Below are 23,260 nucleotides of genomic sequence, written 5' to 3'. Positions count from 1 at the left end.
CAAGCCTACTTTAGTCAGAAAAAGAAATCCTATAACTCTCAGCATTCCTCAGCTTGTCATGCTGGCTGGTGAATGTTGGGAGCTGTAGTACTTTTTTCTGTCTAAACTTGCACAGGATGTGGAATAATAAAAAATCTGGAATAATAATAATAACCAAGCATCTGTTGATTTTAATACCTAGCTTGGTAAACTTTCTTTGTTGTTATTTTTGATTTTATTGTGTTGTGTTACTGCATTTTGTACACCACCCTGTGATTTGTTAATGAGGGGTGGTGTATTAATATTTTAAATCAATAACATTATCTATACTAAGACAGAGTGTATTTCACATTTTGATGGAAGTGAGAGCGCCACCCTCTCCTCAACCTGAATGAGGCAGTAATATATAAAATGAATAACATGATGATGATGATGATGATGATGATGATGGTGATGAATAGAATGCTTGTGTCACATTTTGGTGGGAGCGAGGGCGGCTCTCTTTCCATTCTGTGTCACAGCCTGACTGAGATAGTATATATTTTAAATAAATAACATTATGATGAATTTTATTGACAATATTATAGTATCATAACAATGTGTGTTTCACATTTTGATGGCCGGCCGGCCAGGCCCCTCTTCCTCGCCTCAGCCTGACTGAGGTGGTATATGAAGATTTTAAATTATTATGGATATTATTATTAAGATACTAATGTGTGCACTTCACATTTTGATGTAAAGTATATATTATAATTAATAAGAATATAATGAAGACATAATTTGTGTTTCATTTTGATGGCAGGAAGAGCAGCCCTCTTTGATGGCAGGAAGAGCAGTCCTCTCCTTTTCACTTGGCCTCAGCCTGAGGTACTATATAAATATTTTAATTAAATTACATTATTATTGTTATTATTATTAATATAATAATACTGACATAATAACGTGTGTTTGATTTTGGTGGCATGGAGAGCAGCCCCTTCACTTTTCCACCTGGCCTCAGCCTGAGGTAGTATATAAATATTTCAAATTAAATAACATTATTATGACTATTATTGTTGTAAGTATAATAATACTGACATAATGACACGTGTGTTTCACATTTTGGTGGCAGGGGGAGCTCTCCTTTCCACCTGGCCTCAGCCTGAGGTATTATATAAATATTTCAAATTAAATAACATTATTATTATTACTATTATTGTTGTTAGTATAATACTGACATAATGACACGTATGTTTCACATTTTGGTGGCAGGGAGGGCTCTCCTTTCCACCTGGCCTCAGCCTGAGGTATTTATATAAATATTTCAAATTAAATATTATTATTATTATTATTATTACTATTATTGTTGTTAGTATAATACTGACATAATGACACGTGCGTTTCACATTTTGGTGGCAGGGAGCACTCTCCTTTCCACCTGGCCTCAGCCTGAGGTAGATCATTTATAAATATTTTAAATAAATAACATAATAATAATTACAACAATAACCACGGTGGGGGACGGTGGGTGGGTATGGGTGTGTTTCTCGTGTTGCTGACGGGAGCGAGGGCGGCCGGCCCTGCTTCCCTCCCTTCGCCTCGCCTCAGCCTGAACCCACCGAGGCAGCCGCTGAGGGCTCGAGATGGCGTCGCCGTCTGGGCGGGAAGCGGCCCCAGCAGGGCGGGCCCGAGGAGGCCGCCGCTGCCGCCGCCGCCCTCCTTCTCCTGCTCCTCCTTCCCCGCCTCTCGGCGGCCAGGCCGGCGCAGCGATGGCGGTGGTGGCCGCCGCTGACGGGATCGCCTCACGCCTGGCGCGGCAGGAGCAAGAGATCCGCTTCTTGGCGGCCGAGATCGGGCGCTTGAAGGAGCCCGAGCTCTGGCCCGGCGGCTGCCAGGGCGGCGGCGGCGGCGGCTTGGCCACCTTGCCCCGGGGACTCGACGCCGCCAGCCCGGAGCTGCAAGCGCTGCGGGCCGAGAACGAGAAGCTGAGCTACCGCCTCCTGCACCTGCGGCGCAGCCTGAGCGCCGAGCTGGCCCGCGCCGGGCCCCGAAAGCCCCACGAGCAGCCCGGAGGCCGACAGGTGAGCGAGGAGGCCCAGGCTGCCGCCGCCGCCCTCCCGGCCCTGCCCGGGCCGAGGGACGGAGGGAGGAACGAAAGAGCCTGGGTCCGAAAGAGCCAGGCGGCCCTCCGGCGCGGGCTGACTCGCGAGTAAGCCCCAGTGTGTGGAGGGGTGTAGAGAGAAGCGGGTTACTTCTGCGTCAAGCGTGCAGTAAAAGTGCTGGATCCTGTATGGACTTACGCGGGAGTAAGCGCCAATGAAGAGTATATCTGTTTATTTACAAGATTTATTAATAATAATAAGTATTTATTATTATTATTATTTACTATATTTATATACCGCTCCCCATTGAAAATTTCGGAGATAAAATGGAAACACACACACAGAAGAAAACACTTAAAACAGATTTTAAAAGAAGCAAATACAGTGACTCAAGATTTGTCTACTGCTCTACATCCTTTCGTGAACAATAAAAAGATGAAGATTTTCTTCTTCAGAATTAAAACCTTTAAGAGCACAATCCTATGCATATTTACACAGAAAAAAGGCCTACAACGAAAACATGCATAGGATTGTGCCTTGAAGTCAGATGGTACCAATAAAAATCAAAAGGGGAGGATAGTAATAATAATAATTCTCCCCTTTTAATTGTTATTGGTACCATCTGTAATAATTATTATTCCCTTTTATTATTGGTTCAATCTATAATTATTATTGTCTTCCCTTTTTATTATTACTGGAGCCATATGATTTCAGGGCGCTATCCCATACATGCTTAGTAAATTTCCCAGAGAGCTTCGGCTATTGGGCGGTATAGAAATGCAATGAATAAATAATAGTTGGAGGCCTTTTTTCTGTCGAAACATGCATAAGATGATGATGATGATGATGATGATGATGATACAGAATTGAAACTTTTAGGGACACAGTCTTTTAGATCGAAAAAAGGTCTACCGCTAAACATGCATAGGATTGTGCCCTGAAAGCAGGTTGTACCAATAAAACCGTAGCTGGTCAGTCAGGGAAGGCTTGGGTAAATAAAAATGTCTTCAGATGGCACTTTGGTGCCTGCCTGGCATCAACCTGCAGGGAGTTCCAAAGAGAGAGAACCAGTACACTGAAGGCTGTGCTGCAGGTGGGCTTCAAACAGACGGCAGGTCCATGCGGAACCGATACAAGTGCCTTATTACATTTATATTCTGCCATTTTTCCTCTTCCAAGGAACCCAAGGCAGCTTACGTGGTTCTCTCTCCTCACAACAACCCTGTGCGGTAGGTTAAGCTGAAGAATGTCTGGCCCAAAGTCACTCAGTCAACGCCTTGGCAGAATAGGGACTACAACCTGGGCCTCCCTAGTCCAGCACTCTAACCATGACACCAGACTCATTATAATTAGGTTTGGTTTAGCAAAGAAATGAAGTAGGATTTTGCATTTATTTATTTATTTCTATGATGTGGTTCTAACTTTTCTCTGCTTAGGAGCTGCCCAATGCAAACCTTGCTGTTCGCCAGGCTAAGCATAAAAAGGAGAAGAAGAAAGAAAACCAAGCTGCTGATGCATGTAGGAATGAGGTGTGTGAACTTTTTTTAATGTGCCCAAGTAGCTACTGTTGGGATGCATTTGCCTCTGTTGTGTATATGGGCTTTGATCCTAAGTTTTCCCTTTTGAAACAAATAGCAGCTTGTGGAGGGAGAAAAACACTGCCGGTAGGAAAGTGTTTAAACGACTTTCCTTGTGTCGTGATCCTTTATTTATTTGTATGGTGGGGCGTCCAACCCTTTAGGTCTCCACCCTCAATCTGAAGTGGTACAGCCCAGACCTGTGTGTACCAGTATAGTAACCAGATAGGTCATGGCTATGAGTGTTGATGGACTGTAATGATTTTCCACCCTGATGGCCCTGTGCAATTTTTACAGCTACAGCAGGAGCCAAACTTCATCAAAGATAGGCGGAAGCTATATGAAGCACTGAAGAAAGAGCATGATGCTCTCCTTGATTCCAGAGCATCCAGTCAAAGCAGATCAATCAAAATCTCCCTTGTTGATGGGAAGAAAATGGAAGGGGAATCTTGGAAAACAACTCCGTATCAGATAGCTCTGGGAATCAGGTAACTTTAAACATGAAGTATTTTCATTGACAATAAGTTTCCTGACAGCATGGTATATTTTATTAATGATTTGGATGAGGAGGTGCAGGGAACGCTGATCAAATTTGCAGATGACACCAAATTGGGTGGGATAGCTAATACCCTGGAAGACAGAAACAAACTTCAAAGTGATCTTGATAGGCTGGAGTGCTGGGCTGAAAACAACAGAATGAAATTTAATAGGGATAAATGCCAAGTTCTACATTTAGGGAATAGAAACCAAATGCACAGTTACAAGATGGGGGACACTTGGCTCAGCAATACTACAAACGAGAAAGATCTTGGAATTGTTGTAGATCGCAAGCTGAATATGAGCCAACAGTGCAATATGGCTGCAAGAAAGGCAAATGCTATTTTGGGCTGCATTAATAGAAGTATAGCTTCCAAATCACGTGAGGTACTGGTTCCTCTCTATTCGGCCCTGGTTAGGCCTCATCTAGAGTATTGTGTCCAGTTCTGGGTTCCACAATTCAAGAAGGATGCAGACAAGCTGGAGCGTGTTCAGAAGAGAGCAACCAGGATGATCAGGGGTCTAGAAACAAAGCCCTATGAAGAGAGACTGAAAGAACTGGGCATGTTTAGCCTGGAGAAGAGAAGATTGAGGGGAGACATGATAGCACTCTTCAAATACTTAAAAGGTTGTCACACAGAGGAGGGCCAGGATCTCTTCTCGATCCTCCCAGAGTGCAGGACACGGAATAACGGGCTCAAGTTAAAGGAAGCCAGATTCCGGCTGGACATTAGGAAAAACTTCCTAACTGTTAGAGCAGTGCGACGGTGGAATCAGTTACCTAGGGAGGTTGTGGGCTCTCCCACACTAGAGGCATTCAAGAGGCAGCTGGACAACCATCTGTCAGGGATGCTTTAGGGTGGATTCCTGCATTGAGCAGGGGGTTGGACTCGATGGCCTTGTAGGCCCCTTCCAACTCTGCTATTCTATGATTCTATGATTTATTCCCCTTATTAAACCAAAATTAGAGGCCTGCAACCCAAAAGCTGTCTGATTTGATTTGGAATCAATGGCCTCGTTCATATATAGCAACAACCCAGAGTATGAGTTCATTCACACAACACAACAATCTAGAGTATGGCTTGAGTACATTTTGCTGAATTGTGGGTCATTGTTGTGGATTGTTGCTCTATGTGAACCCAGTCCATGGTTCGTTTGCGCTGCTGGGTTCACACAACACAACAACCCATGATTCAACGACAACCCATACTCTGGGTTGTGTTAATCTGAACCAGGTCATTGGATTGAGGAGGGGTTGCAGTTAATTAACTAGGTCCACATGTGAAGATATAAACTATTCACCAAGTGTAGTTAGTAGGAGGAAGATCATATACAGTCAGTTTGCTCATATGCTACAGATGCACATGTAAAAAGAACAAGCAAGAATTTTGTGACACTTTAAAGACCGCACATTTATGACAGCATAAGCTTTCGTGGAATAGAGTCCATTTCATCACATGTATGCATAGAGTCTTATCCTCAGATAGCAGGTATAGTGTAGAGAGGAAAATGTAAGCATTGAGGTTGGAGGGAAACAAAGTGCAAAAAAGTCTGTGACAATTACGTTAAAACGTAAATGCGTGCAAGTGTGTACTTTTTGCGTGTGTGCCTACATTTAAGCTTTGCTGCCTGTTCTTCCCTTATCCCCAATCCATCTCTTTTTGCGTATATAATTAAAAGTTTGGCCTCGAAAGACTCCAAAAAACCTTTAGCACGGGTTTGTATTATTTGTATTTAAACATGTGGTAGCAACATTTTTTGCTTGTCTGTTGTCTTTAGCCGAGGACTCGCTGATAACGCCGTCATAGCCAAAGTGAATGGAGAATTGTGGGATTTGGATCGGCCCATGGAAGGAGACTCTACCTTGGAGCTGCTCACATTTGATAACGAAGAAGCTCAAGCTGTACGTAAAGTTATTTTTTCCCTCTCCCTGCAAACTACCGTATTTCTTCGATTCTAAGACACTCTTCCCCCCATATAGACATCTCTAAAAACGGGGTGCGTCTTAAAATTGCAGGTGCGTTTATTATTTCTTAGAATCAAAGCTTTTTTTCTGTTGGTGGTACTGAAATTAGTGTGCGTCTTACAATCGATGGCGTCTTACAATCGAAGAAATACAGTAACTTGGAAACAATGGCTCTGATTCAGCAAGAGAGATCCATGTGCAAAAACGAGTAACCAACAGGAATATAAGAGTGCAACCTCCTTGCAGTGTTCATCCGGTCCTGTCAAATTGACTGGATGTGCCTGCTGGTGCAAGTGCATCCTTATCCAGGGCCACAGGTTGCTGTGTGCACATGACAAGAGCTGGGTCAGGACCAATCAGTGTAAACTGATCACAAGTAATTATTGGTATACAGTTTTGGGCTAGAAAAATGCTTAGAAGGTTGCTGAAATATTGTCTGCTGTGGGGGTGGGGCTGCACTTGCTGTTCATCTTTGTTGACATATGTATACAAATTGTCAAGGATTTAGCATTAGAGAAATGTGGTCAAGTGCGGCAGCTGTGTGGGGATAAGTATAAGAAGAGGGGTGGTGGAAAAGGTATGTATGGTGACCAGTTGAAAGGTAGGATGGGGGAAAGGACTGATGAGCTAGGATATCTGCCAGCCTAGTCTAAATTTGACAGGATACAAGTGATCATATATGCCGGATGAAGCAGAGGTAGAGAGGTTTTGTATCTGAGGGTGGAACTGTTTGTGTTGCTGGGCTCTAGTTTATCAGTGGGAGGAAAACCTAACCACGAATTCCGCCATTATGCTTTTTTTTAAAATGTAGGTTTATTGGCATTCTAGCGCTCATATTCTTGGAGAAGCCATGGAAAATTATTATGGTGGATGTTTGTGCTACGGACCTCCCATTGAGAACGGCTTTTATTATGACATGTACATTGAAAACAGGTACTGTTTTGCCAGAAGGTATTCACATGTTGGGGATGGCATAGTGACTTGAAATACAGTGTGTAAAATAAGTATGTGTCTTCACCATAGTACATAGTGCTGTAAAAATTTTGGAAATTCTGAAGATGTGGAAAAAAATACTTAAATGTTTATCAATAAAAGGTATGGATCAATAATTTTAATAAGGAATCGGAGAAATAACTATGCTAGGAGTCTTACAATGATTGAAAGGAGAAAAAAATCTTCTTAGTCTCAAAACGGCCAGAAATTTAATGGCTCTAGTCTTTGTATATAAGTCTTCCTGTTACAAAAGGTTTTAGAAATCATTTGCAGGGAAGTAAAGATTGGGTAGCAATATATGAACACCTTGTCTTAAACATTTTTCTCATCATTCTAAAAAAATAAATAAGTGTATGGACTTTAAATAATATTAACCATAATGTATAGGAACTAAGTTTGTAAATTAAAGGAACTTTAGCAGTAAATCAGACCACCTTCCTTAAACTGCCATACACTGGAGTGGGGGAAAATATGAGTTTTCCCATTTTGTCCTGGAGGTTAATATACCTTCTTTCTGTTATATGCTCTACATAGTCATTGGCTCTTCTTTTGTCTAGGGGTGTATCTAGTACAGAATTCCCAACACTAGAGAACATATGTAAAAGCATCATAAAGGAGAAGCAGACATTTGAAAGGCTAGAAATCCGGAAGGAGACCCTGCTAGATATGTTTAAAGTAAGTTTCTGGGTTTACTAATGCTGGAAATTGTCTAATTCACACATCGTTCTGAACTTTGGAATCTGATGACTAGTGCTTCTTCGTGTTGTCTGTTTTCATAGTGTGTATATGCAAGGACACCTCACGACACTAAACATTTAAGGCATTTATTTCTCCCCAGGCAGTCGTGGGGAATTGGTTTCAACACCAGGGCAGGATCTACACTACTGCTTATGACAGTTTATAATGGTTATGACAACTGTTCAGGCCCAGGACACATTACATATACGGTTTTCATACCGTTTTAAAAGTGTTATATCCTGCTTGGTGTAGATCGGCCCTTGGAACTTAGAAAGCTGCCTTATACTGAGCCAGGCCCTTGATCCATCTAGCCCAGTGTTATAGAATCATAGAGTTGGAAGGGGCCTATAAGGCCATCAAGTCCAGCCCCTTGGTCAATGTAGGAATCCACCTTAAAGCATCCCTGACAGATGGCTGCCCAGCTGCCTCTTGAAGGCCTTCAGTGTGGGAGAGCCCACAACCTCCCTAGGTAACTGGTTCCATTGTCGTACTGCTCTAACAGTCAGGAAGTTTTTCCTGATGTCCAGCCAGAATCTGGCTTCCTGTCACTTGAGCCCGTTATCAACAGTGCCTGGCAAAATTGGCTCACCAGGATCTCAGGCAGGAGTTTTTCCAGCACTATCTGGAGGTGCTGCCGGGGATCGAACCTGGAATCTTCTGCATGCAAAGCTGGGGCTCTTAGCACTGAACTTTGGTCCTTAGGAGCAAAACGCTGCTTTCCTCTTCCTTGTCCAGCATCTTAGCAATCCCACTAAGGCGTGGGTTCTTAACAAGGGGGGAATTCCCTCCCTCCCCCGTGGGGGGATTTTAGGGTTCTGGGGGTGGTGGAATAGGGACCACTATTCAGCAAAGTATGATGTCCTGTAGATTATGTATTCCTACACATGTTATTAAAACGTCCCAGAAAAGTGTCCTGTCGTCTGCAAAAGCCAGGCCTTTGCTCTCTTTTTCCTCCCTCCCTCGCAGTCCTAGAAGTTTCAAGCCTCCCATTTAAAGGAGCAACGCAAAGCATGGGAGCTGAGAATGTAAAAAGGGCCATGCTTTGCATTGCCCCTTTAAATGGGACTAATATAGAAACAAAATAAAGATTTTCAATATTATATGCCTATTATTTGGAATGCACCTTTTGAGTTAGACTATCTTGGGAAGGGGGAAATTATATTCTGAACAATGGTGAAAGGGCGAAATGGAGCACTAAGGCAAGGGTAGGGTGGTGTGGTGTGTGCAGGTCTCAGCTATTTTTATGCAGCTTGCAGAGATGGGGTGGTGCAGTGAAAGAGAGAGATGGGGTGGCTCAGAGTGGGGTGAGGGGTGGGGTATGGCAGAGGAGTGCTATACAGTCTTACAACGTTGCAAGCTCCACCCAGCATCATCTCTGGCCCCACTCACCATTGGGTGCACACACACACCCATTGACTTTTCCTATGGATTAGTGGCCCTTCATAGGAAAAGGGTTTTGCACCCCCACTCTAAGGGGAGGTGGAGGGCAGTTCTATGATTCTCGGCAGTCGGATTTTGTCTCCCCACCCAACAGACCACAAGCCCTCATTCATGACCTTATTCCAAGCTTCATCTGTGTACCCACAACACTCCTCTAACCCTGCAAGAAGAAATGCTATCTCTTTTTGGAAGAACTGGAACTTGTCGAGGGAGGGGGTGGGTAGTCATGGTCAGTGAGGGACCATGTCTAGCTTAATCCTGTAGTTACTTTCTTCCCTGGATGCTGGTTTGAGAGCAGCCGCTTTTGTTAGCAGTGCCTGGGCTGAGAGCAGGAGACTGGCATAGCCTGCAGTAACGTTGGCCTCTGTGACCTTGCCATTTAATACGTGATGAAATTGTTTCCCGAAAGAGGCTATGCTTAATATAACCGATCTTCAGCCAGCCCATCTCGTCTCTGTCTAGCTTCCTCTGCATGTTTCATTACACACTCTTCTGCTGGTAGGAATGTCCAACTCCTTGGGCCATGTCGGAATGAATTACTCAAGAAGTTCCTAGTTGATAATCCAGAAGTCTTGCAAAAAGCTAGACAATAATGCCGTTGCACCCACTTTAAATATGAACAGGGGAAGGACTATAGCTTAGTGGGGGGGGGGACACTTCACAGAAGGTTCTAGGTTCAATTCCCAGCATCTCCAGTTAAAAGAGACATGTGCCTCTTTTCAGCATATAACTCCTTTGCTGAGGGAATTGCACTGGCTACTTATTGGCTACCGAGCCAGGTTTAAGGTTTTGGTCTTAGTATACAAAGCCCTAAACAACTTGAGACCAGGATACCTAAGAGAGCGCCTTCTCCCTTACCAACCTGCCCGATCACTGAGGTCGTCGGAGGGCACGCTTCTGGTGGTTCCACGTGGAGCTGTGGCCCTATTGGAATCCACCAAGAGAAGAGCCTTTAGTGTAGTGGCCCTTTCTGTGTGGAACTCATCCCAACGTGGAAAGAATGTCACCGTGAAGAACCTCGGCAGCGGGCCTTCTCTGTAGCGGCACCCACCCTCTGGAAAACCCTCCCTCGTGTGGTTCGGGAGGCGGAAAATGTAATAACTTTTAAACGCCTCCTAAAAAAATATCTTTTTAAATAAGCCTTCCCTGGACTGTTAATTTATTCTGGTTTTATGTGATTTTAAAGTTTTAATCTGGATTTTATGGTTTTAGTTGTAAACTGCCCAGAGAGCTTAGGCTGTTGGGCAGTATAAATATGTAATAAATAAATAAATAAATAAATAAATAAATAAATAAATAACTCTCTGCCCCTGGAGGTCAGGCAGGTGCCAACACTAGGCTGCTTTCTGGTGCCCCTTGAAAACAACTGTTTCAAGAAGTCTTCTGTTTTTCTGGCACCTTTGTTTTAAAATTGAATAATTTTAATTTGCTTTTTTAATCTTCTTTCTTTTACTGTTTATATCTATGTTCACCGCTCTGGAATCTGTTAGATAATTGAGAGGTATATAAATGTTGTAAATAAATAAATAGATCTTGAGTGATGGACAGGAAAACACCCTGCCGGAAACCGTGGAAAGCTGCTGCCAGCCAGAGTGGGCAACACTGAGCTAGTTGGGCAGTGGTCTGACCTGGTAGAAGGCTTTACATTTTCATATTCAAGAAAATTCTAATTCTTGATTTGTTTCCTCCTAGTCTTACTTTTTTCTTCTTATACCTAGTATAACAAGTTTAAATGTCGAATCCTGAATGAGAAAGTTGACACACCAACAACAACAGTGTACAGGTAAAAAAAAAAAGTGCAATTTTGCCTGGCACTCTACAGTAACTGCTACATTTTTTATAATTCGGGGAGAAGATGCATGTAAGATGAGTGTATTTTATGTCTGGAGGGAGAATTATGTGCTCAAACATAGAATTTAGAAATAAATGTTGCCTTTTATAACAAGAATGTTGGTAACGTAGTCACTTTATTGTTATTGAAGTACATAGCGCCACTAATGTACATGGCATGTTACAGAGAATTATAGAGTAATGTAAGCAAAAGGCAGGTTGCTGCCCCAAAGATCTTACGATCTAAGAATTTAGATTCTATAGTGAGGCAAAAAGAATAGTGATCAGTATGTGCAAATGCAGTTTCGTGCAGTATGTTGGTTTCAGAGAAACAAATATGATCCCTGATTTACAATATATACGTAAAGGTTCAATTCACATATCATGCCAAATCAAACTTAAGGAAACATAACTATGGTTTGGCATGACTTCTGAGTTGACAAACCATGCTTTGTGTCTGGTTTGCAAGTCAAAAACCATTGTTTGAAGTGGATTTGCAGAGTATGGGTTTGTGATGCATATATTTTGGGACAATGGGCCTTCCTAGACCCATTAACGTTAACGTTAGCGTTAACGTTAACATTAACGTTAGCGCGCTAACGTTAGCGCGCCTCCCCCACACTTCCAGACGGCGGAGCCGCAGGGAGGACGGAAGCCCTGCGGCGTCCGCCATTTTTTTTGTTTGTTTGTTTAAAGGGGCCGCGGGTGGCCCGAAGACACCGGGAAGGTAAGGGTTTTTAAAAAAAAAACGGGGGGGGGGGAGGATGGCAGGGGGGGTGGCAAGGGGGGGGGTGACAGAGGGAGTGCTGTGCGCCGCCGCCGCTCCCAAGCAGGCAAGTGGCGGCGGCGGCACGCAGCACTCCCTCTGTCACCCGCCCCCCCTTGCCACCCCCCCTGCCATCCTCCCCCCTCCCCTCTCTTTCCCCCCCGCCCCCGGGCCGATGGGCACAGCGCTCATATGAGCGCTGTGCCAGGCCGGTCCACGGCTTTTCGCGGCTCCTCGCGAGTAAGCGAGGAGCCGCGAAAAGCTGCGGAAGTATCCGCACTTCCCCCAGCCCCGGCCTGAGGCCGGAGCTGGGGAAAAAGCGCGCCATAAGCGACTTTGCTTATGGCGCGCTAGACCAGGCCTCACTGCGGCCTGCCGCCGGATTCCCCTGTGCGTCATCTGGACGCACAGCAGGGAAACCGGGTTGGAAGGCGCGCTAAGGCCTGGTCTAGCAATGCCCAATGTCTAAATTGAGAAGCTGTAGTTACAGGCATTGTTTCACCTCCAGAAGTTGCTAAGCCAGGGATATAGGAGTGAACTTTTAACACTGAGGAAAGGATGGAAAACCAAAGCAAACAAGCACCATTAAACCATGATTTCCTGTTGTATATTTGGAAGCACAAATCATGGTTTGGTGTGATACCTGAAGTTTCATTTTAACTGTAGAAACTGCAGTTAAACAAGTTCAGGATAAACACCTATTGTATGTGCAGCACAAAGTTACACATGAATTAACTTCATAATTTTATATTATGGTTTTATACTGTTGTTTTATACTTTGAATGGTTTTAATTTTTGTGAACCGCCCAGAGAGCTCCAGCTATTGGGCGGTATAGAAATGTAATAAATAAATAAATAAAATAAATAAAAATATTAACCTAAGGGTACTGAGTACCATACTTTTAAAATTATATCTGAACCTTGATAATCTTCTAATAGGTGTGGTCCGCTGATTGACTTATGCAGGGGCCCTCATGTGAGGCATACAGGAAAAATTAAGGCCTTAAAGATTTTTAAGGTAAGGGACATTATTTTATTTATTTATATTTCTTAACTATATTTTTATACTACTTCTCACTGGTAACAAATCCCAAAGCAGTTTCAGAAAGAACAAAAACAAAAAGCAAACAAAAGCCACATACACACAGAACAGCATCGTGACGTCAGTACAAAGCTAGCTAGTGGCTGGGGAAAAGCCAAAGCAAACAGATAGATTTTCAGTAGACGCCTAAACCTTGCCCATGTTGAGGCCTGGAATCCATTCCACTGGGTGGGTGCCGCTATAGAGAAGACCTGTTTCCGTGCTGCTGATGGGTGATGGACGTCTGTAGGTCTGGGAGGTTGATAGAGGGGGAGATGGTCCTTGACGTAACTTAGTCCTGAGTTGTATAATTGTTTTAAAATTAGTATTATAAAATTAGAGAAATGGCCCCTGAACCTCCTGAAGTTGCACACTCTTGAACTACACCTTAGAGAGAGGCAATTCCACTGTTTGGAATTGGGGGGGAAACCTTGCATAAAACCTGGGAAACCTGCAAACGGTAGGTGATCAGGCGAAAGCTGCAGGGGGCGGGGTGTGGCTACCTGAGGAAACCCAGGAGGCCAGATTTAGCTCCCAAGTGGGCCAGATTTAGCCCCCAGGTCTAAGGTTCTGCACCTCTGTTTTAAACAGTGTAAAACACTGGAGAGGTCTAAAAAACCCAAATGCAGTACATTTATTAATGTATATTTATGCCACCCTACATAACCAATTCGGGAAAAGCTATAGAGTTTAGAAATCACAAGCTCATCCCTCCCCAAAAAGCATTTTATGAAGTACATGATTCGACATCTTTCCCATGCCGTGAAAATTATTTAGATAAGGGGTACATGGATCTTTTTCAGAGGCTCGTCACAGCTCCTAATGGTCTCTAAGAAACCTCAACGCCAAGGAGTTCGGGAGGCCCTGTACAAATCTCTTCGTAATCGTTTTCATAGACTGGAAAGTCTATGAAACTTGCTACTGGGGGTTTCTTCTAGCACACCTTTAAAAATAAAATAAAAAATACCCAAGAAGTATCAAAGGAACTCACATCTGCTCATGCCTTTGGGTCATCTGTTGCCTAAATAGTTTATTTATTTACTTGAAAAAGGAAAGGAACCTCTTGTGCAAGCAGTTCTGACTCCTAGAGGGACGCCTGCTTTTGCCGACGTTTTCTTGGGAGACTTTGTAGCGGGGTGGTTTGCCATTGCCTTCCCCAGTTGCAGTTACCTTTCCCCCAGCTAGCCGGGTACTCATTTTACCGACCTCGGAAGGATGGAAGGCTGAGTCGACCTGAGCCGGCTGCCTGAGAACCAGCTTCCGCGGGGATCGAACTCAGGCCGTGGGGAGAGTTTCGGCTGCAGTAACTGCCGCTTACCACTCTGCGCCACACGAGGCTCTTATTTACTTACTTACAATATTTATATACTGCTCCATATCTAAAATAGATTCTGGAGCAGAGAACATAGGAATAAAACAGTAAAAAGAAACAAAGTTTTAAAACAGTAAATTAATATTGTTCAATGTAAAACCAAGTAGCAATAAAGACAGCGACTGGTCAGTTGAGGAATGCAAAATAGTTGGAATGGACTAATTTGTTTGTTTGGCCAGGATTCCTAGTTTCCTTTCCTACCCCCCGCCCGATAGCCACTAGTACTTCTTTGAGATCCTTGCGTGAGGAGGACCGTGGTGCTGCTCTATTTGCATGGGGATGTGGTTGTTGTTTTTTAATTCAGGAATTTGAACTGCCAAGCAGAAAGCAGAGTCTAGCCATGAGAAGATGTTGGCATATTCTCTCTCTGTAGTCTCCTGTCTAACCGAATCAGCATCCAAATGTTCTGCTTGTTGTTTCACATCTCGCTGTTTGATGAAATATAATGCAAGATGACAAAAGGCGAATCTTACAAGAAGCCGGCGGGGCGGCGGCAGGGAGAGGAGGAAGAACGGCCGGGTTTTTCTAGAACAAGGTTTCTTTTAACGTCAGCTTGGTTTTAAGAACTTTAAAAAATACCTTGCTGGATCAGACCAAGGGCCGTCTTGTGCAGCGTTCTGCTTCTAACAGCTGCCAGTCAGGTGCCTCAGGGGGATGGCAAGCCGAGCACAGAGGTCACCGCCTTGTTTGTCCCTGTGGCGTCTGCTATTCAGAGCGAGCTGTGTCTCCACGTGGAGGTGCTTTTCTGCTGAAAGGCAACGCTTAATTTAGCAAGTTTTGGCAGCCCAATTCTGTGAACGTTTACTCAGAAATTAGTACCCCCTAGTAGTGGTGGTTTGTTTATATAACACCATCAGTGTGCATGGCTATTTACAATGTACAAGAGGACAGGTCCCTGCCCCGAGGAAGCTACACTCTAAAATTAAACCAGCAAAACTAGAGTGATGTTGGGGCGGAGAGTTGAGTATCTGGTTGTTTCAGTTGCATTTGCTTAGGCTGAGTTACAGGCGTAGTTACAGAAGGTCTCCAATGTGGTTCCTCTTGGGGCCAATGTGTCTGCAGACCCCTCTCTTGCTGCCCACCAGGCTCCCTGTCCCTCCCAATTTTTATTTTATTTCTGAAGATACTTTTTGTAATTAAAACAAATTAACTGGAAGGCTGGCATGCTACAAAGTGAAGCTCCGTCCTCCAGCACCAGCTTTATTTGGGTTCAAGAAGGTGGTTTTGTGTTTTGGAGATCAGACTTCACCTCTGCCTTATATTTAGGCCCTAGGGCAAGTTTTCTTTTGGCCTCTCACCTGTTTGCACAAGGACTAGGTGGGTTGAGCCAAAGCCTTGGCAGCAAAGGATTTTGAGGAGGGGTTTGAGGAAGTGGGTGAGGTGACATCACACAGGTGTTCTGGAAGGCAGTAACAGAGACAGGGCAGTATCAGTTGTGGAGTGGTGGTGGAGCTTGAGACATAAAGATCACAGGCAGGGACGTATTCAGTGGGGCTCACTCCCAATGAAGAGCACATAAGATTACAGGCTTCATTTCATAAAGCAATCTGAGCAATCTGAAAGGCTCAAATGATCAGATGCCACAACTATGCATTGTTTTCTTGAGTAGTGCTCAGATTTAACACCCTCCCCTTTTTAAAATAACATTTTCGACTTCAGAATTCCTCCACATATTGGGAGGGAAAGGCTGACATGGAAACGCTGCAGAGGATTTATGGAATATCATTCCCAGAGAACAAAATGATGAAAGAATGGGAGAAATTCCAGGAGGAAGCCAAAAACCGGGATCACAGGAAAATTGGCAAGGTACTGTTTTGTATGCATCCTTTTGATTTTTAACCAAGGTTGTTGATGTGTAAACACAACGAGGAGTCTCTCATGGTGCCTTAAAGATTAACAGATTTATTGCAGCCTAAGCCTTTGAGGGTTGGAGACCACTTAATCAGATGTATGGAGTGTTATCTTTAAAGCTCAAATGTAGAATCTATGATTCTATGATTCTATTCAACAGGAGCACAGTAACTTGTTCCCAGAAGCATTCTTTAGTGATACATACCGCTTTTGTGAATGACCACCGTGCTTATTTTGTATACCAGGTGTGCCGAACAGTCTGGCTCATGGAGCCATGGGTTCCTCCAAGGGGTGGGGCTTAGTGTCCAAGCCCCACCCCCTGAAGAAACCTTCACTGTAATTGCCAATCTTCACATGACGCCTCGAGAAGCCAGGGACTCGGCCAACACTTCTCAGCGTGGCTTCTTTTCCCAGCACCAGCTGAGTCCCTTTCTCTGTGCTGGGAGAGGTATGGAACTCAGTGCCTCTCTCAGCCTGGAGAAAGGCTAAAATGGGCAGGAGAAGGGCCAGTGATGCCAGTGGGCACAGCCACAGCCACTGATGTAGTCTGGCCTAGTGGGGACTATCCAGGTTCCCTCCCTCTCAGTATTGCACCCTTGTTATATACATTTGAGCTTTGCATAGAAACGCTAGACTTTACTTCTTACATTTCATGGGTGTTTTGGCTCCACTGCTTGCAGTCCTTCCCTCCCACACCACTATGCATTTGATGAAGTGAACACTGCTCCAAGCACTCCACACAAGCTCATGCCACAATAAATCCAGTCCTTAAGGTGCTACAGGACTCCTTTTTGTGTTTTGCTCTAACAGATTAACACAGTTCCTCTCTGTAATTATTAAAGTGCATAATAAAGAATGGTGCCCATGTTTCCAGAGGAAGAGTATGACTTGAGGCTAAAACTCAGGACTGGCAGAATTCCCGGTGCTTGGTCATTTAAAAATTCAGGCGACGCCAGTCCATCACTACAGAGCTGTGTCAGGTTCAAAGTAGTTTTTTCTGACGTGAGGGTTAAAAGCAAAAGGAAATGGCTCAAAAGCATTTGCTTATAACCCAGCACCAGCCAATTCTTTAGAGATGAGTTTTTGCTACCTGTTATGAAAAATAGTAATTGTTTCATGTCATTTTGATAGGTAAGTTTGAAAGTACACCCCCTTGCTCAAAATACAAAGCTTGGGATCACCCAATAAAAGTTATAGATAGCAAGTTTCTAAATAAGAAATGCAGTGCACGTTTGACTTATGGAACTCATTGTCACTGGATGTTCTGATACTTGGCATCGTAATAAGCTCTCAAAGCATTTCACCTCCATTTGCACAGGAATTTATGATACTGATGCACCTGTGCATATCTTTTATTTAAAAACCCTTTGAATACAATTTTCAGGAAGATGGAACACCATTTTTTAATGTTTAAACATGCGCTGCAAAAGGAAGTCCGTTTTTCTCTCTCCGTATTGCAGATGAGGGGCTCAGGGATAGAAAGAGTGTGTTGCCTAAGGCTGCTGAATTGAGATTTGAACTGGAGATTTCCAGCTCAGTCCTACGCATATTTACTCAGAAATAAGTCCCACTGGGTTCAATGGGATGTGTTCCCTTGTAAATGTGTTTTTAGGGATTGCAGCCGCAAATGCTGTCCTGCATTAGCTCTTTTCTATAGCTTTTGCTTCTGATTTCCGTAGCTAATGCAGAAAGGACTTTTGAAAAACTGATAGCAGAGCACTGAGGGGAAATCTGACTCTATCCCAGCTCAATTTCACCAAAGAACAATGCTAAATGAATGACATCCGTGTTTGCACTGCTTGACTTCATAACATAGGAATGATTGTCCTTTTCACTTCTTAATTTCTGGCATTTGTTTGTGTGGATACAGGAACAAGAACTCTTTTTCTTTCATGATCTGAGTCCCGGAAGTTGTTTCTTTCTCCCCAGAGGCACTTTTCTTTATAACACACTCATGGATTTCATCAAAGTGAGTGAATTTATTAAGCAAGAAAAATTTAATATTGTCATATAGCGCTTCAGCATTGGTTACTTTGTGTGTTAGCTGAAATTGTTCCTTTTATTTGTTATTTCGATTATCCATTAAACTAAGGGTGAGCAGAAAGAGGTTCTCTGGATAGTTGGGACTTCAACCCCCAGAAGCCCCTGCCAGCATGGCCAATAGTCACGAATGCGCGGAGTTGAAATTCAAAACATCTGGAGATCTACTTTCTGCTCACCTCTCCTGTAAATGAATGGTACGCTCATGCTCTGAGTGTGGATCCTTGTGTAGCCAAAACCCCACCATCCACACCCAAGAGGGAGCTATCAGCTGTCTTAGAGGAAACCCAAGGCTTGCAGAAGCCCTCCCCTTACTACAAACCCATTCTGTAGTAATACCACAGAATGCTGACTGCCTGCTGGGGGTGGTAGTGGAATGCTGCAGAGGGAGGATGGAATGGAGATCCTGGAAAAGGGTATGGCTGGCTGGAACCCTGGGCAAGACCACTCTATGCTGCAATATTTTTTGCAAATCGCTTTTGTATCACTGAAGAGCGTTGTGTAATGATTAAGAATATTGGACTGGCACTGCAGGGACTCGGGGTCCAATCCCTGCTTGCCCATGAAGCTTACTGGATGAACTTGGGCCAGTCATTCTCCCTTGGCCTAACCTACCTCACAGGGTTATTGTGAGGATCCAGTTGTGGGTGGGGGAGGAATATCACCCAGAGGAGTCTGGAGGAAGGGTGAGTTTCCAAACAGATAGGTGCTTTGTGTGTAAAAGGATATGCACATGCATTTAATAAACAAAAAGTAGCCATGCAGTTTTATATCTGCTGGACTAGATGGCCATTGGTCTGCTCCAGGAACACTGTTCTTATTTGCAAGTCTAATGTCAGTGTAAGCCCTTGTACTTTCAAGGGCTTCACCATAATTATTGCTGTGTTTGAAGAGCAAAAGCAACCATTTTGTGTTCAGGAGCATTTTTTGCCTGTTGCTTATTAGATTTGGAATTTCTTGCATAGGAAGAATACCATCGGCGTAACTTCACTGAAGTGGTATCTCCTAATATCTACAACAGCAAACTCTGGGAGGCATCTGGTCACTGGCAGCACTACAGTGAAAACATGTTCTCTTTTGAGTCTGAGAAGGAAACGTTTGCCCTGAAACCGATGAACTGCCCTGGACACTGGTGGGTGGTTCTTCTCATTATCATTCCCAATTGTTTTGTGTTAATTCTGGACCATGTTTTAGCTTGGATTAAACCAACATTCATATGGAAGAATAGCTCTCCAACCACTCACCATGGTTAAGAGTGCTTCTTGGATCCTGATTAGGAAACCAGCCTTAAAATCTGGTTTCTCTGCAGGGGCTTTGGAACTTATTGAACCATGGTTAGAAATTATTGGGTGCAGTAGAACCATAGCTACAAAAGGTGGGGAACTTGCATGTGAAAGAAGAGGGATGGGGTGGGGGTCACAGGTGACCCTACAATCAGGTGAAATGGTTCCTTGGGCATAGGGCTTTAGATGCCATCAAACACAGCACAACAGGAAGTATCTAGGTCTTTTTTATGGGTCACTGTAAGGCAATATTGGACCAGTCTGATGGGAGTTGTAGGCCAAAACATCTGGACGGTCACAGGTTGCCCACCCTGGCTTTAAAGTAAAAAAATAATCATGGACTGTATGGTTTAAGAATTGTTTCTATTTTTACTTTTTAAAATTACGTCAGGAGAACTAGTCATGGCTCTCCATTTCATGCTTGGCTTGACCTTCGGTGGTCAGCTACTTGCCATCTCTTGGCTTGGCTTTCCTTACCTCATAGGTTTGTGGAAATGTGGAAAATCCATCGGGAGGAAGGGAAGAAAGCAAATGGGGTACATATATCATTAACCAAGCTGAGCATGGTTACTTAACCTAACAGACATTCACTTCTCTCCTAGCTTGATGTTTGCCCATCGTCCCCGGTCCTGGAGGGAGATGCCATTAAGACTTGCTGACTTTGGCGTTCTTCACCGAAATGAACTTTCAGGGACACTGAGCGGTTTGACCCGGGTTAGGCGCTTCCAACAGGATGATGCCCATATCTTTTGCACAATGGAGCAGGTTAGAAGTGTATGTTTTGGTTTCTCTAAAGGAGGCAGGGGAGTTAATGATAAGCAAGTACTGATACTTTAGCATGGTCTGAGTGCTTCATAGGTGACAGCTTTTATGAAAGAGTTCCTTCGATGTTGCGATTTCCACCGCAAACTTTTTTGCATCTTAAATTTCAGATTGAAGAAGAGATGAAAGGTTGCCTGGACTTCTTGCAGTCCGTGTATTCCGCCTTTGGCTTTACTTTCCAACTCCATCTTTCCACAAGACCTGACAACTTCCTAGGGGAAAAAGAGCTCTGGAATCATGCGGAGAAGGTAACAAAGGAAAAGATCAAATACTTCCATTCTAAGAAAGAGGTGTAGCCTTGAAGCCCAGCTGCCGTGTGTAGAATGCTGGTGCTTCAACTTTATTTCTGTGACTTGCCCTTAGCAACTTCAAAGCAGCCTGGATGACTTTGGGGAGCCCTGGAAGCTAAATCCAGGAGATGGAGCATTTTATGGTCCCAAGGTTAGTAACCGTTCGTGCTTCTCCTTCTTACTGAAGCCTCATAGCTGGTTGAAAACTGTGCTACCGTTGACTTTTGCAGATCGATATTACAATCAGAGATGCTCTTGGTCGATACCATCAGTGTGCCACGATCCAGCTTGACTTCCAACTCCCTATCAGGTTTAATCTTACTTACGTAGGGTAAGTTTGAAAAATAATCATTTTAGAACTTGACGTGTTTGGATATTTAGGCCCCAAAACTAGCAAGGAGAGAGAGAAGGGATTGGAGGAGAAGCTGTAACCAGGCCTAGAGGTACTGAGACACTGTTCTTGCCCTTCTCCTCCAGTCAGGCATAAACAAAGCAACAGGAATAAAGATGGGAGAGGGGAATACAAAGGATCTTGGAAGCAAAGACTGCGAGAACTAGGTGAGGCTGTGACAGGAGACTTAGCCAGGCCTAGGAATCTGGGCCATACTTATTGCTACTATTTAATATTTAATACCGCACTCTGCAGTCCAAGGACTTTTACAACTGCTTATAGTAATGAAAGAAAACAAATAAGGAAGGATCAGGGAGCCATTGCAGATACTTGGGGAGAGGGTGATATATGTTCAGAGCAGTGGGAGAGGGGAGATGATTTGAGCTGTGGTGTTATGACTTCGCCAAAATGGAAGGAATGACCAGAAGGATCATTTTTGTGAACCGCCCAGAGAGCTTCGGCTATTGGGCGGTATAAAAATGTAATAAATAAATAAATAAAATAAAAGGATGATAGGAGGGGAAACAGTTTCAGCAGTAGGCTGCAAAAGAATGGGTTGATGAAGGGAAGTGTGTTGTATGCTCTGTAAATGCAATAGAAGCTGCTAGAATGTGAAGTAGCATGATAGGAATTTATTGACCGTGATGATGATCCGCAGCTTTTTAACATGGTAGTGTCAGGCGAAAGAGGGGGAAAATACCCATGTTCAATTCAAGAAAGCAACAGCATCGCTTGTACAAACTATTCCACCTTTTGGCTTCCTTTCTTTTTCAGAAAAGACGGAGACGACAAGAAAAGGCCAGTAATCATCCACAGAGCTATTTTGGGCTCGGTGGAGCGAATGATTGCTATTCTGGCAGAAAACTACGGTGGAAAATGGTGTGTAGCTAGCAGAGGCGTGCAGTGACTGGGAATGGTTGTTGCAGAGAGTAGAAGGCTCCCTGTAGTCCCTAACACAAACCAAGGAACTGAGAGCTGTATATGAAAGGTGTTGCTTAGAGAGGTCATGGCCAAACTCTGAGTGAAGAAGGCAGAGATGTCCCTCTTCTTTTTGAGCTGAAGGGAGACTTTGGAGGCAACCTTAACAAGTCCTGGGGTAGTGGAGGAATGGCTCTGCGAGTTTGAAGCAGAAGCTGTAGTGTTTATTGGCTGACGAGCATAATCCCAGAGCGGTTTTGCACACTTTCCACCAAAAAATAAATGCAGAAATCCTTCCATGTTGCTAAGGCAACAAGTGGACAAATACATGCATGAAGAATTTGCTGGGTCCTTTTTGAAAATGGAGTTGGAAGAGCCTCCCTGCTCGAAGCTTGGGTGGGAGGTGGCAACCTGAGAGCTGAGCCCCATGTTTGACTCACTGGTGAGCGAGTGATTCGCAGGAAGGGAGCTGGATGCGATCCCCAGCTGAAGGACTTGCTGCAAACTCTGTCTTCATGTTTGCCCTCTGTGCTTCTTATTTTGGCCAGGCCTTTTTGGCTCTCCCCTCGGCAGGTCATGGTGATCCCTGTCAGCCCTACCTGTGAAGAATACGCTCAGCAGGTAAGAGCAGAAATGCCGGCAGAAAGGAAGGTTATGGGGGAGGGGTGGGGGGAGGGATTTTTAAGTGCACAATATATATAAAAATGTATTATTCTAGTGTAATAATGAATAACTGTATTTCCTAGAAAACTTTAATGCAGTAAAGTTGCAGCTCATTCTAAGCTAGTTTGAACCTGGCAGCATGCATGGGGGTCTTCATAGCAGGCACACAGGGATTTCTCAGTACTCAGATTACTCTGGAAAAGTGTTTCTTGAGCATAAGAAGTTTGAAAATGACTACTTTGCAAAACGTCCTGAATATACAATTTTACACAGAGGTAATATTAACCAAATCATAATATCAACCCATTTTAACATTTCTTTTTTAGGTCTGCAGCGACTTTTTTGAGGCTGGATTCATGGCAGATGTTGATCTAGACCAGAGCTGCACTTTAAACAAGAAGATAAGAAATGCACAACTGGCTCAGTACAACTTTATTTTTGGTACCTATGACTTCTTTTTATTTATCTCATACCCCTTTCAGACAAAAAACTGCACAGTGGCTAGTACATGTAAGAGAATGTCGTTGATATGGGTGCTGAATCCGATCAAAGGTCTATCTTGTCCAGCGATCTGTTCACACAGTGGCCAACTGGCTTCATGTGGAAAGCCCACAAACAGGACATAAATCCAATCGCATCCTC

The 23,260-nt window shown here is 43.8% G+C and overlaps 1 protein-coding gene across 2 annotated transcripts in view; it reads left to right on the top strand.

Moving 5' to 3' along the window:
* The first annotated feature begins 1,727 nt into the window (after positions 1-1,727).
* Positions 1,728-23,260, top strand: part of TARS3 (threonyl-tRNA synthetase 3) — a 556,255-nt gene continuing 534,722 nt past the window's right edge. For both annotated transcript variants that reach the window (XR_010026208.1, XM_063142592.1), the window contains exons 1-18: positions 1,728-2,039; positions 3,497-3,589; positions 3,935-4,125; positions 5,954-6,077; positions 6,952-7,073; positions 7,691-7,808; positions 11,030-11,094; positions 12,847-12,925; positions 16,020-16,166; positions 18,082-18,180; positions 19,217-19,383; positions 20,137-20,299; positions 20,467-20,604; positions 20,720-20,797; positions 20,877-20,977; positions 21,812-21,916; positions 22,504-22,576; positions 22,945-23,059. Coding sequence is in view for 1 of the 2 variants with exons in the window: in XM_063142592.1 (XP_062998662.1) it covers positions 1,728-2,039; positions 3,497-3,589; positions 3,935-4,125; positions 5,954-6,077; positions 6,952-7,073; positions 7,691-7,808; positions 11,030-11,094; positions 12,847-12,925; positions 16,020-16,166; positions 18,082-18,180; positions 19,217-19,383; positions 20,137-20,299; positions 20,467-20,604; positions 20,720-20,797; positions 20,877-20,977; positions 21,812-21,916; positions 22,504-22,576; positions 22,945-23,059 (2,290 nt within the window). In the remaining variant the exon portion in view is untranslated. The remainder of the gene's footprint in view (positions 2,040-3,496; positions 3,590-3,934; positions 4,126-5,953; positions 6,078-6,951; positions 7,074-7,690; positions 7,809-11,029; positions 11,095-12,846; positions 12,926-16,019; positions 16,167-18,081; positions 18,181-19,216; positions 19,384-20,136; positions 20,300-20,466; positions 20,605-20,719; positions 20,798-20,876; positions 20,978-21,811; positions 21,917-22,503; positions 22,577-22,944; positions 23,060-23,260) is intronic.

The sequence above is a fragment of the Elgaria multicarinata genome, chromosome 16 (genome assembly GCF_023053635.1).
Source record: "Elgaria multicarinata webbii isolate HBS135686 ecotype San Diego chromosome 16, rElgMul1.1.pri, whole genome shotgun sequence".
Classification (NCBI taxonomy): Eukaryota; Metazoa; Chordata; class Lepidosauria; order Squamata; family Anguidae; genus Elgaria; species Elgaria multicarinata.
Note: the sequence above shows the minus strand (reverse complement) of the source record. Positions and strands in the feature narration are given on the sequence as shown.